This window comes from Terrapene carolina, unplaced genomic scaffold (assembly GCF_002925995.2).
Source record: "Terrapene carolina triunguis isolate 2854851 unplaced genomic scaffold, T_m_triunguis-2.0 Scaffold32862, whole genome shotgun sequence".
Taxonomy (NCBI): domain Eukaryota; kingdom Metazoa; phylum Chordata; order Testudines; family Emydidae; genus Terrapene; species Terrapene triunguis.
Window position 1 is genome coordinate 472,719 of NW_020697213.1, and position 13,410 is coordinate 486,128.

General features: G+C 41.6%; 1 protein-coding gene across 1 annotated transcript in view; it reads left to right on the plus strand.

Annotated features, from left to right (window-relative positions):
* LOC112118520 (nuclear factor of activated T-cells 5) overlaps positions 1-13,410 on the plus strand; it is a 132,970-nt gene that overhangs the window by 82,888 nt on the left and 36,672 nt on the right. The window contains exons 5-6 of the mRNA XM_026663199.2: positions 3,165-3,355; positions 9,721-9,893. Of these exons, the coding sequence (XP_026518984.1) occupies positions 3,165-3,355; positions 9,721-9,893 (364 nt within the window). The remainder of the gene's footprint in view (positions 1-3,164; positions 3,356-9,720; positions 9,894-13,410) is intronic.

Sequence of the window (13,410 nt, forward strand, 5' to 3'; positions counted from 1 at the left end):
CCGTGGGCTGGCACCGCCGCGCCGGGAGCTCACTGCGCGCTGCCCCAGGGCCCAGGGAGGGAAGGTGAGTGGCGCCGGCTTGCTGCGGTCCCCCTCATATAGGATGACCAGACGTCCTGACCAATGTACGGTCGGGATGTGGGACAAGTCCCCTAAAATCGGGACAAGTCCCTTAAAATCGGGACTGTCCCGATAATATCGGGACGTCTGGTCACCCTATCTGGAAACATCTGCTCCATGTGCTGCACCATTCAAAAAAAGCTGACAAAAAACGTTAGGAAGCATTAGGAAAGGGATAGATAATAAGTAAGGCTACAATTTTGTCATAGATATTTTTAGTAAAAGTCATGGACAGGTAACGGGCAATGAAAAAAATTCACAGAAGCAGTGACCTGTCTCTGACTTTTACTAAAACATCCCTGACAAAATGAGGAGGGAGGAGTGTCCAGCACCCTGCCCTGTGACTTCCGCAACTTCTGTGACATGCTCGTAGTCTTAATAATAAGACAGAAAATATCATAATGCCACTATATAAATCCATGGTACGCCTGCACCTTGAATACTGCATGCAGTCCTGGTCACCCCATCTCAAAAAAGATATGTTAGAATTGGAAAAAGTACAGGGAAAGGCAACAAAAATGATTGAGGAGAGATTAAAAAGACTGGGACTAGTCATTTTAGAAAAAAAATGACGGGCGGGGGGACTATGACAGAGGTCAATAAGCAGAGCCGTCCCTTGAGTACTGCGAATCGGGGCGACTGCTTCGGGCCCCGCGCTGTGGGGGCACTGCGGGCCGGTGCAATTGGCCGGCGCGGTCGGTCCCAGAAGTGACAAATTCGTCACTTCCGCCCCTGGCCTTTCTGTATGGTATGCTTTAGTCAGACAAAAGTTACTGGGCTTACTAAAGAGTAACGGTGAAATTCTGTGACCTGTTGTTATGTATGAGGTCAGACTACATGATGTAATGGCCCCTTCTGGCCTTAAACCATAAGAATCTATCTATATGGGGACATATTTCTGATAGTAGAGGGCTCTTTAATCTAGCAGATTAAGGCATCATAAAATCCAGTCGCTGAAATCTGAAGTGAAACAAACTGAGACTAGAAATAAAGAACAGATCTTTAACAATGAGGGGAATTAACCACTGGAACAGCATACTAATTCATGTGGTGAATTCTTTATCATTTGAAGTCTTTAAACCAAGACTGGTTACCTTTCTAGAAGACATGCTACAGTTAAAACAGAAGTTGTGGACTTGATGCAGAAATTATTATAGGTTTTTGACCTCTGTTTTCAAGGGAGCCAGAGTGGATGGTCATAATGGTCCCTCCTGGTTTAAAATCTGAGTCAAATGCATGCACAGTTGACCTTTCTCTGCTGTGAAACATCATATATACTTCCATTTCTAGTTTGTTGTTTAATGACAGTGTCATATACACTTTGAATAGTTGGAGTAATTAGTCTACATAATCCTGTCTTCAGTTTTTCATTAATATATTTGACATTTTCATAATGCTGTTCCTTCATGTTCCAAGGTAAATTAAAATCCCAAACAAAAACAACTTCCATCTATCCACCGCCACTTCCCCCAAAACTATAATATATAATATTAAGAGTATTCTATACTCAATTAAAAAAATCCGAGATGAAAGCATCTGACTAAACAAGTCTGGAAAAAGTAAGCTTTCAGTTCAGATCTAGCAGTTCCATGATTGCTCATGATGCTGTACAGGAGAGCCTTTATTGCTCATTGAAGAAGTACTGAATATATTTTGGAAAGGCATCCGGAATGAAGAGAACAATTTCATTAGCTTTTACCGTCTAAGTAAAAGCAGAGTCCTGTTTGTTAAGATGTATGTCAGGAAGTAGACAAATTACATTGCATATGTACTGATGTCTCATTAAAGTTATGAAAAATCCTCAGGAAAATCATAAAACAGACAATATTGGACTTGTATAAGAGCTGTGTATAAGTGGCACTGTAAGTGTGTAGGCTGAAGATGAATTTTGTTTAAACTTGAAAGCATAGCTGGTTGTAATGGGGATTTGATTTTGGATACAGTTATAGCTGGAGAGGTTCTTGGAATAACTTTGTATCAAAGGATTGCGACATGAATGGTGCAGTGAATTTCTGATGCACCTGAACATGCAATTACCATTAGTAAAATAATGTTGCAAAAGACCTGTTCCTGCTAGTTAATAGGAATTGCACTTGTAATATTGCAGGATGTTTGATCTATTCTCTGTGAACCAAACCACAAATTAAATTATTAATTAAAAATGGGATTAAAGAAAATATTGGAGAATTAAATCACTATATACACTGAGTGATGGGTGTTTTCTCAAATATAAAATTCCTCTAAACCAATTAATCTTTGGAAAACATTTTTCTTAATTGCTCTACAATGAGTAGAGATTCCTCTGTACAATTTCATAGAAGTATATTGATTAGTTAACGTGAAATTGTTATCTTGAACTGCATGGCATTGTTGTGATCTAGGAGTTTCTGAATTGGTCAAACAGGATGAGGATCAGTGTGCAGAGTGTAAAAGAACAAACAGTATTAATAATTAGCATTTTAAGAGCTCATTAATCTAATGTAGAAATACATTTTTATAAAAAGTTTAGGAATGGTTATTTAGTTTTAAATTTGAGTGTAAATTTACATATAATGCCAACACTTAGTCTTATAAAGTCCTGTAATACTCCAACACATTTTTATCATGGCATAAATGTATTCTCTTGCAAACTGATTGTGGGCAGCACATTAATACTGAACTGGTGTATCTAAGAAGCCTTTATTCATAAAATACTTTGACAGTGAATCAACATTGATCAGAAATTTTAAGTGAGAATGCTAGTTGCTGTTTACTTTATATTTTTTATGGAAGAATAAATCGGGTTTTGGAATTCCTGAGGCTACAATCTAAGCAATGTAATATTAACAAGAACAAAACATCAGTCTGCCATTTTGTAAATTATATAGAAATTCTCTGCTTCCCCCCTCCTTGGAAATTGTTCATTTACTCTCAGTCACTTTTTGGAGGTTCAATATATCTTTTAACTGAAATATTGCAGTTCAGTTGTACTGTTTTTAAAATGTCTGATTTCATAATAAATTATAAGGTCAATTTACTATCTACTTCTTCTTGCTTGGTTCTAGCTGGAAGGTCACAATGAGGCAGTAGTTCTGCAAGTGTTTGTGGGTAATGACTCTGGTCGAGTGAAGCCACATGGGTTCTACCAGGCCTGCAGAGTAACGGGGCGAAACACTACTCCCTGCAAAGAGGTGGACATAGAGGGTACTACGGTTATAGAGGTTGGCCTTGACCCTGGCAACAACATGACACTTGCGTAAGTAATTCTTTTTGGATTGCACTGTTTTTCTGGGATGAAACAGTAAGACGGGTTCTCAAATGGTTTCTCAAACCCCCTTAGGGGGTTGCAAGGTTATTACGCAGGGGTTGCGAGCTATCAGGCTCTAACCCCAAACCAAGCTTTGCCTCCAGCATTTATAATAGTGTTAAATATAAAAAAATTTGTTTTTGATGTATAAAGGAGATCGCACTCTGAGGCTTGCTGTGTGAAAGGGGTCACCAATACAAAAGTTTGAAAACCACTGCAGTAAGAGTTGCTTTTGCTTCAGGAATCAAGTTTGAAGGTGTAATTTGATGTTATCAGAGGGGTAGCCGTATTGGTCTGTATCCACAAAAACAACGAGGAGTCCGGTGGCACCTTAAAGACTAAGAGATTTATTTGGGCATAAATCTGAAGAAGTGGATTTTTTACCCACGAAAGCTTATGCCCAAATAAATCTGTTAGTCTTTAAGGTGCCACCGGACTCCTCATTATTTTTGTTAATTTGATGCTGTTATCTTACCGGGCAAAGAGGAATCTGTTTCTTATTCCTGATATTTCTTTATTACAACAGAGATTTTAAGAACAGGAAGTGAGTAGAGACAGTTGTCCCAATTTGTACTTAAGAAAACTTAAGGGTTGATTAAGAGGATCAGTTTCCAAATTGTTGTTGTCAATGCCACCTCCCCCTGCTTCTTTAAATGTATTGGAAATATCACTAGAATTTTTTTTTTTTTTAAAGTAGATCAGATTCATTACCAATACTGGCTTCTTTATTTTATCCCTTCTTATGCAACTGGCATTTTTTAATGACAGCCCCATGAGATAACACAAAATGCCATGCACACCTCTGAAGACATGGTCTGCAGCTGTATCCTTATCTGACTGGTTACTAAGAGCTGTGTGTATATATATGGGGCCTACAGTTACTGTCAATCTCTGTTCTTTTATTCCAAAATTTGGCTCATTACAAAGAAGATGATCAGCTGTTTTGTGATACTAGTTTTTCTTGGCCATTGTCCTTCTGTTTTCAATAAAGATTTTTAGGCAGGAAATGATTTTTCTGGTGTTATGTCTCATTCTGACTTTTTCTTCATATGATAGCTTGAGCATTTCTCAAACCACTTCACTGTCTATAAGACTATTCACTACAATTATTACTGTTGAGTGATTATCTCCTTGCAAAGACTCCATTCAGTAATCTGACTTTCTTTCTCTCCAGTAGAAGAGCAAGCTTTCAATGTTAAGGGAGTTGGTTTATTCCGCCCCAACACTCCCCACTTTTCAAAGCAATCTTAGTAATAGGTATGCTAAACTAAGTATTGTTTGGCCATAAGAGAAGCCTTCACATCCATGTACTTTGTCTGTAGAAGATATCTAACAATTGTATATGCATCTTAGACCATATATTCTCTTTGAGTAGTGTCCCTATGGGTTCTCCACTGTAGGTGTATTTGCGCCCCTGAACCTCTAGTCCGAGATTTTAGGTAGCAGTGGCTGTTCAGCCCATGTGTGCGTCCTCCCTCCCTTCCTCCCTTGTGGTCTGCCTCGAGGCTATCTAGTGCTGCGCGGGCGAACCGCCTTTGGCCTCAAATGGCATGAGCAGTAGTCTCTTCCTTCTTGATAGCATTTAGTATAAATAGTAGCTATGCTTGGAGTTTTTTGTTTCCTTTTAGTAGTTAGTTTCTGTTTTTCCATTCTAAGAAAAGAGAAATTTTTCTTTTAAATTTTTCCCGCGTTTTTTGTGGGCAATCACCTGCTTGGTTCCCCCACCTTCACAAGGTGCCTCTCCTGCAATGGGGCAATTCTAGTAACGGACGGGCATTCTCATTGTGTCTGTTGTCTTGGAGAGGCACTTATTCTGCAGAAGTTCACAGAGATGAGGTGACATCTCATAAGAACCAGGAGCTCAAGTTAAAACTTCTCTTCATGGAGGGTGCACTCCAACCACCAGCTGACCCCAGTCCTGACACCTCTCCAAGACAGAGATCATCCCCAGAACCTTGATCCTGCAGAGGGATAGAATTGCAAAAAAAAGTCGGCTGATTCTCCCCTGCAAAGCCGCTAGAAAACGGGCTCTGAGCCCTTAAACCTAGTTGTTGGCCAGCCAGAGGGGATCCCCAGTGTGTTCGCCTACCTCAGTCAATATCACTGACTCCCCGGTACTGCCTAAGGACCCCATGGGCAGTGGCTTGGAAGCAATGGCCCCGCCTCCCAGAGATAAAGACAGAAATTGTACCACCTCTAAAAGATAGGCACTGACAAAACCATCTTCGGCACTGAGTGTGTCAAAGCAACCCTTATTGGAGATTCCTCACATAAACAACAATCTGTACCGACAAGTCAGCACTGGCACTCCTTGATGGTACTGAGTGTATCAATGATACCTCAGGAGTTCCATTTCTTGGGGGACCTTGTGGTTGTGGAAGAACTGGAATCCCCACTACTTGGTACCAGGGTCCAAGTACCAAGCACATCTAGGTATCACCACAGGCACTGGGCCATTTGCTCTCAGAACCCCAGTCAGCACCACCCTTTTCCAGCAAGGAGTCGGGCAGTGAGCAGGATGATTATCTTTCTCTGGCCTCACAGCGTGGCCCACCATTACAACAGCGGGACTTCCCCAATTGCCAGGGTCGGCTCCAGGCACCAGCATAGCAAGCAGGTGCCTGGGGCAGCCAATGAAGAGGGGGGCGGCAAGTCCGGCCGTTCGGTGGCAATTCGGCGGCGGGGCCGTCACTCCCTCTCGGAGCGAAGGACCTGCCGCCGAATTGCCGCCGTAGAATGAAGCAGCGGCGGTAGAGCTGCTGCCGATCGCGATCACGGCTTCTCTCCCACCCCCCCTACCCCCGCGCTTTGGCCGGCAAAAACGCTAGAGCCAGCCCTGCCAATTGCACCCTTGTTCCAACCCTCAAGCCTGGTACTGTCTGCCATCTGTGGGGACTACCATGACCACCCATGCCCTCCTCCCCCTCAGTGCCTGTATTGGGATCCATGGGCAATGTACAGATCCCACACTTTACAAGCATTAGGTGTCTCTCAGAGAGAGTCCACCAGACATTTCCCCTATGGCTTCAATGTCCAGAGCCCCGGAACCTGAGAGAGAAACTTTTGAGGGGCAGGAAGCCAAGCTCAAAGCAAAGACTATCCCACCAGCAAACATCTCCTCCTCCTCCTACTCCTCCTCACCAAATAAGGCTGTGATGCCCCTTCCTCCAGTGCTGGCAGATGATTTAGACTCTTTCCGGACCTTACTAGCAGATGAGCTTCAAATTCCCTTACAGAAGGTGACAGACTCATATCACAAGCTGGTGAATATTCTCCACATTTCCTCCTCCTCCTCCAGAATTGCCCTCGCAATTAACGAGGTGCTTCTGGACCCTGCCAAATTAATCTGGCAGCCGCCAGCCGCCATTGCACTGACGTGTAAAAGAATCTATAAGAATTGTTACGTTCTCTCACCTACCCCCTCCCAAGGAGGCAGACCTCACTTCCTCTTTACTCACCCTCAACCTAACTCTATAGTAATGGATGTGGTTAACACACGGGGAAAGCAACATCATGCCAAGTCAACCCCATATGATAGAGATTGGAAGAGGCTAGACCTTTTGGGAGGAAGGCACACTCGTCAGCAACATTACAATTCAGGGTCTCAAACTACTAAGCTATAATGGCTAAGTTTAACTATGTAAATTATGGGTAACTCAATACGTTTATTGATCACTTGCCAGAGGAGCAAAAAGAACAATTTCAGGTCATTGTCAAAGAGGGGCAGTTAATAGCCAGAACAGCACTACAGATGGCACTGGATGCTGCAGACACAGTGACCCGCTCAGTCTCGATGGCAGCCGTAATGAGGCGGGCATCCTGGTTACACCTTTCGGGGTTGCCCAAGGAAGTGCAAATGACAGTCGAGGACCTGCTGTTTGAAGGTCCCAAACTCTTCGCTGGTAAGACTGACCCATGATTCCACACATTAAAGGATTCCAGAGCCACGCTATGCTCCCTGGGAATCTACACAGCTGGACAGATGAGAAAATAGGGCTCACAACCACCTCACAGATCCCAAACACCTCAGTTCCCACCGTCACAGTGGTATTACAAGCTGCAACATAAGAGATCCAGGATGCAAAAGTGGAAGCCATCAGCTTCCTGATCCTCTATCTCTCAACCCTTGTCCTCTTAAGCACCAGTTTTGATGCTTTGGTCAGGGCCCTGAACAACCATTCCTTGCGACAACGGCAATTGCTATCTATAGACCTACCACGTCCCTTTGGAAGTCACTTGACTCTTCCATAGGAGTTGGGAGAACATCACCTCGGACAAATGAGTCTTGGAGATTATTTTGAAGGGTTACACCATCCACTTCACATCCCTCCCCGACTCCCACCGTCTCTTCAGGGACCCTTCTCACGAGAGTCTACTCCATCAAGAAGTAGATCTGATATGCATTGGGGCCATAGAACCAGTCCCTACTCTCCTCACAGGCTAGGGATTTTACTCCCGATATTTCCTGATCCCCAAGGCAAAGGGAGACTGGAGACCCATACTAGGTCTAAGGGTGCTAAACAGATATGTGACGGTGCAAAAGTTCAAGATGGTCACACGAGCAGCCATTATTCCAACTCTGGAGCAAGGAGATTGGTTTTCGCCGTCGACCTACAAGATGCCCACTTCCACATTTCAATCTGACAGTCTCACAGGAAATTCCTTTAATTTACATTTGGGCGGAACCATTATCAGTACAGAGTGCTCCCATTTGGCCTCTTGTCCACACCCAGAATATTCTCCAAGGTTCTCTCCTTCGTAGAAGTGCACCTGCCAACATTGGGTGTTGTAATCTACCCATGCATGTAGGACTGCCTCAGGGCTTCTTCATTCGAAGACACCTTGCAGGCCACCCAGACGACTATGCACATATTTGCGCAACAGAGTCTACAGCTCAACACACAGAATTCAATCTTGACCCCAGTGCAGAGCCTGGAGTTTATTGGGGCCGAACTCAACGTAGCACAAGCAAGAGTTTTCCTCCCGCTTCACAGATTTACCACCCTCACGAGTCTCATAGAGCAGTCCAAGCCAGCCCACAAACATCAACCAGGAATTGCCTGCAGCTTCTTGGGCACATCGCAGCATGCACATTCATGACTCCACACTCCCTGTTGTTCATGAGGTGTCTGCAGATGTGGTTCAATCTGTCTACTCTCCGAACAAGGCCAGACTAAGCAAGCCACTATCAATGCCCTCCACTGTCAAACACTCCCATGACTGGTGGAAAGAACCATTCAATGTCCAAGCATCTCTGTTCATACAGCCTCCACCGACGCAAATTTGAGCAACAGACTCCTTTCTAATAAGCTGGGGAGCCCTCCTAAATGACCGCAAGATCTAAGGCAAGTGGTCTCCCATGGAAGCAGTTCTCCATATCAATCTTTTGAAATTAAGAGCCATCAGAAACACCTGTGCACCTTTTCTTCGATTCATCAGAAACACACAAAGGTAATGATGGACAATATAACCTGCATGTCAGAACTAAGATCTTTCATAACTACTACAGTCTCTTCCATGTAATGAAAAGTGAGGGGGTTATTCCATGTCTAAGGAACGCCTTTCTAAATAGCTGGTGAAGTGTCATGCAGAGTGCTGCTGGCCCACATCTGATATTGTGTAGGGCCCTTTTTACTAAGGGCACACATGCATCTACTACTTATTTATTTGTATTACTCTAGCAGCTAAGGGCCGTAGTCATGGACCAGGGCCCCTTTGTGTTAGGCACTGCACATTTGCTTGCACCAGTTTCCAGTAGCCATAAGTCAACCATGTGAGTATGTGAAGTTTCTTCGTGCTTTCAGCCAAGGCATTACTGTCTTGGTAAAGAAGCTTAGAGTGGAGATAGAATTTTGGTAAAGTAGCCCTTCATATCCCTAGTTTGCATTACTCCCTCAGAACTAGCTTTTCAGTCTCCAAGAGTGGGGGAATGGGGATCTGCAGAGGCAGATTGAGTGGCTGGCAGAGTTAATATGGAGTAAATTGAAGTTCTCTAGGTTTGCAGTCTTCATAGTTTCTCACTACTTTTTCCCTTGCTTCTTCATCTCCTGGACAAAGCAGGCAGGGATGAGAAGAGGGTAGGGTGATATAACTCACTTAGAGATGTGTTTTCAGTGCCCTGTCATGTGTTAAGGCACATGAACTGCTTTGGACTCTAACTGCATTTAAAAAATTCTGACTCTGTTGCACGGTAAACAAATCTGAATGGATTTATTGAGATGGTAAACCTACTGAACTCCAGGTTCTGGTAAGTTTTATAGTTGCAGTTTTGGAAGTCCTACTGGATTACTAACTCTAATGTTGTGTGTTGCTAGGGTTGATTGTGTAGGAATACTGAAGTTGAGAAATGCAGACGTTGAAGCTCGAATAGGGATTGCTGGTTCCAAGAAAAAAAGCACCCGTGCCAGATTGGTGTTTCGTGTAAACATCACTCGGAAAGATGGCTCAACTTTAACGCTCCAGACACCCTCCTCTCCAATTTTATGCAGTAAGTAGCAAAGTAAAAATTGGAATCGGAGGAAGCTGGGTTTTAATCTGATTTAAATCACTGACTCACTGTGTTGCCTCAGGGCAAGTCATCTATAAACCTCTTTGTGCTTCATTTAATCCAGCTATAATATTCTGTGTTAAACAAAACAAACAAAATCCACCAACACAAAAATCTTGTTAAACCTAGAGTTGAAATTTCCTTGGAACATTGTCAGGTTTTTTTTAATCCTTTTTAGGTCATAATTTCCTGATTTGTAATTAAGCCACATGCTGGTTTTGAAAGTTGAAACATTTTTGACCACATTGCCTTGAGCTGATCACAAAATGAAATAACCTTTTCTGCTACAGGCTGTTAACATCATTGTTATATTGTAAATGTAGTTGTCGCCGCCCAGCTTTCAGGAGTAGAAGTGGGTAAACAGCTTTGTAAAGTTATAGCAGTTCATCAGGTCAGAAGTTAGTTCAGTTCTGATTAAGACAATGGAAAATTAATTTTTTTTACCACTGAATGTTAGGATGTTCTGTTTGGCTTTGAAAACACGTGTGGGATGAAGATTTGTATTAAAGTGAACAGTATGGGAGACAAAACCATAGGTTGCAGCAGAAGGTTAGAGGCTCTTACCCCATATGGAGTCAGTCCCAGAGATGTCAGTACTAGAATGGAGGGATGTCTTTTATTCTCCGTTCCTTGTGCAACCTCTCCCTCCCGGGAGCCACCACCAGTGGGGGTAGCAAGAGGGTTGGGGGAGCTTCTTCCCTTCCTCCCAGCAGGAAAGGATCCTTGGGACCATGGAGAGTAAGAGCATCCATACGTTTTTGCATTTTTCTTTTTCTTTCATTCTCTCTCCACAACTTTTTATTGTGTTTGGAGGTCTGAGATCCTAAATACTTCAGGTCTCTTAAATGGGAAATAAACTGAATGTTGTATGAAAACAAAAGTTTGCCTTAACTGTACCAAATATAGAGGGAGAAGGGAGAAAGATTTGATTATGTTACATTAATGCCAATATATTAACTATTTAAAGACTACCACTACCTAGTTGTATGCAAATTTAGTTACATACATATAATGTAAATAACTTTTGTATACTTATCTGTAGTTTTATAAACAAGTGCATCAAAATAATGGATCAAATATGCCATGGAAAAAACAAACTCAATACAAAGAACATTTCCTTGTTTTTGGCATGAAGTCTGTAACCTTATTTCATTTTCCTGTTTTTCTCACCTTTCCCTTTAACAGAAGCATTACTATTCTTAACCTTTAGCCTACCAAGTAGCACTAATGAACATACAGGATGATAGTGGCATATCAATTATATTGAGTTACTTTTTGCTTATAAACCTATACTTCTGGTATGTTAACAATGTGACTTGTTTGCAATGTACCTTTTACTTCACTTGTATGTACTTTCATTTCTTAAGATAAAGCTTAAAAATGTTCTTGTTTAATTGTATAGGGCTGTGTAGCTGGAAGCTGCTGGTATATCCGTGAGAGTGCCAGCAGTGTCCTTGGTACTGTAGAATGCACGCAAGTAGGCACATTCACTACCCTGAGGAGTTCAGAATCCAAATAGTTTTGATGTATAATACGAAGCATAAATCAATTAAAACATTTCTAAACACTGTTTTTGCCTTGATTTAGTCAAAAGATATTTAATGATTACCTAGCAAACCAATGTAACCCTTGTAGAAAAGGTCCTTTTTAAAAGGTCAAAAGTAAAATGATTTGGAGTGGTCACAGTCTAGTTCCTTGTATATAATTAATATGTAGAAGACTAATATGAACCCTCAAAATAGGCCTCATTTGGCAACCTTATGCCACCAAGGTCTTAAACTGTGAGTAGAAAAGGTGGTAGGAAATCTATTGGGAAGTGGAATTTCATATAAATTATAAAAAATAGAGGTTTACAGTCAAAGTGCTATTTTAAAGTTTGCTATTGACACTTAGGATCCTAGAGAAGGGAAGGCATTGCTTTTATAAGCTGTTCTCCAAAATGTTAGTAAAATACTTTACAATAATTTATATTTATTTTCACTATTTTATCAGTTGACACTCCATTTTTTTATTTAATGAGGGTACAATCTTATCTGATGAGTTGTCTGAGAATCCTAGAAATAAATCACAGCAAGGACAAAATTTAATACGTACATTAATATATATTGCCATTGGCTTCTGATTCACAGAGAATTGAGGGCCTGTGTAATTGTAATTCATTGGTGAGTGTGTGTTTGAGTCCTCCTCTGTGCTGATTCACAGAGGATATGAATTGTTGCAGCCCTTGGCTACAGAACTTTAGCAGCTCACACTTTTAGCTCTGGAGGTCATCTGTTCAATCCCCAGTGTGTCAGCCAAGAGAGTAGCAATAATGTAATAAAAGTAAAGGTATTATGGGAATGGTTTTACTGAAATCTGTTATGGCTTCAGTTTCACAGAACTGAGTAAGCTTTGTCATAAAAAAACTTTTTGTGGACTTGAACATGCTATTTTGTGCTGTCTCTGAGTTGTGCCTGTAGGTGTTTAGATTTGCTTGTGGATCTGCTTGCATATGGAGAAGACACAAAGCAAAACAATATTGTTACTCCTCTGTAGTTGTTCAGGCAAAGCAAAAACTTTTTGCTGCTTCTAAACTAAAAATAGATGATCAGCTTCAGCAATAGTTTTGCTTTATGTCCAAATGAATAACATGCTTGTATATTAGTGGATCATTAGATAACTGTTACTACCTTAAAGGGACATTAACAACTTGAAAATAATATTTTTGTGTGGAAAAAGTTGTACTCACTTTACTGTAAGACTTAAGACTCCTATAGTTGACTAGAATAGTACAATTTTTTTCCAGTTTGTTTACTTTGTGCATTTGGAAGCACATTTTGTATAATCAGATGAAATGATTCCATATATGATCAGATAATTACTCAGTTTTTCTCTTGCTAAAGAGATGCTGATAAGTAGAGAAGCAGAAAGCTCTTTACAAAAGGTACTAATATTTGTCTGTTTTTAAATCAGACCATACTGGAATTTTAAACCGAAAGTGGAATTTAAAAAACTAGTCAATTAAAAATAAGTTGATGCTGTCTCTTTTACTGTAAAACTAATGGTTTGTGCTGGTTGCACTTATGAAACCTGAACTTAATTTCTGCAGCTAGTTCAGTTTGTGCCATTCCTTGCAATCTCCTTCACACAGAGGGCACCGAAAATGATTGGGGGCTGAGGCACATGACTTATGAGGAGAGGCTGAGGGAACTGGACTTATTTAGTCTCTGGAAGAGAAGAGTGAGGGGGGATTTGATAGCAGCCTTCAACTACCTGAAGGGGGGGTTCCAAAGAGGATGGAGCTAGGCTGTTCTCAGTGGTGGTAGATGACAGAACAAGGAGCAATGGTCTCAAGTTGCAGTGTCTAGTTTGGATATTAGGAAACACTATTTCACTAGGAGGGTGGTGAAGCACTGGAATGGGTTACCTAGGGAGGTGGTGGAATCTCCATCCTTAGAGGTTTTTAAAGCCCGGCTTG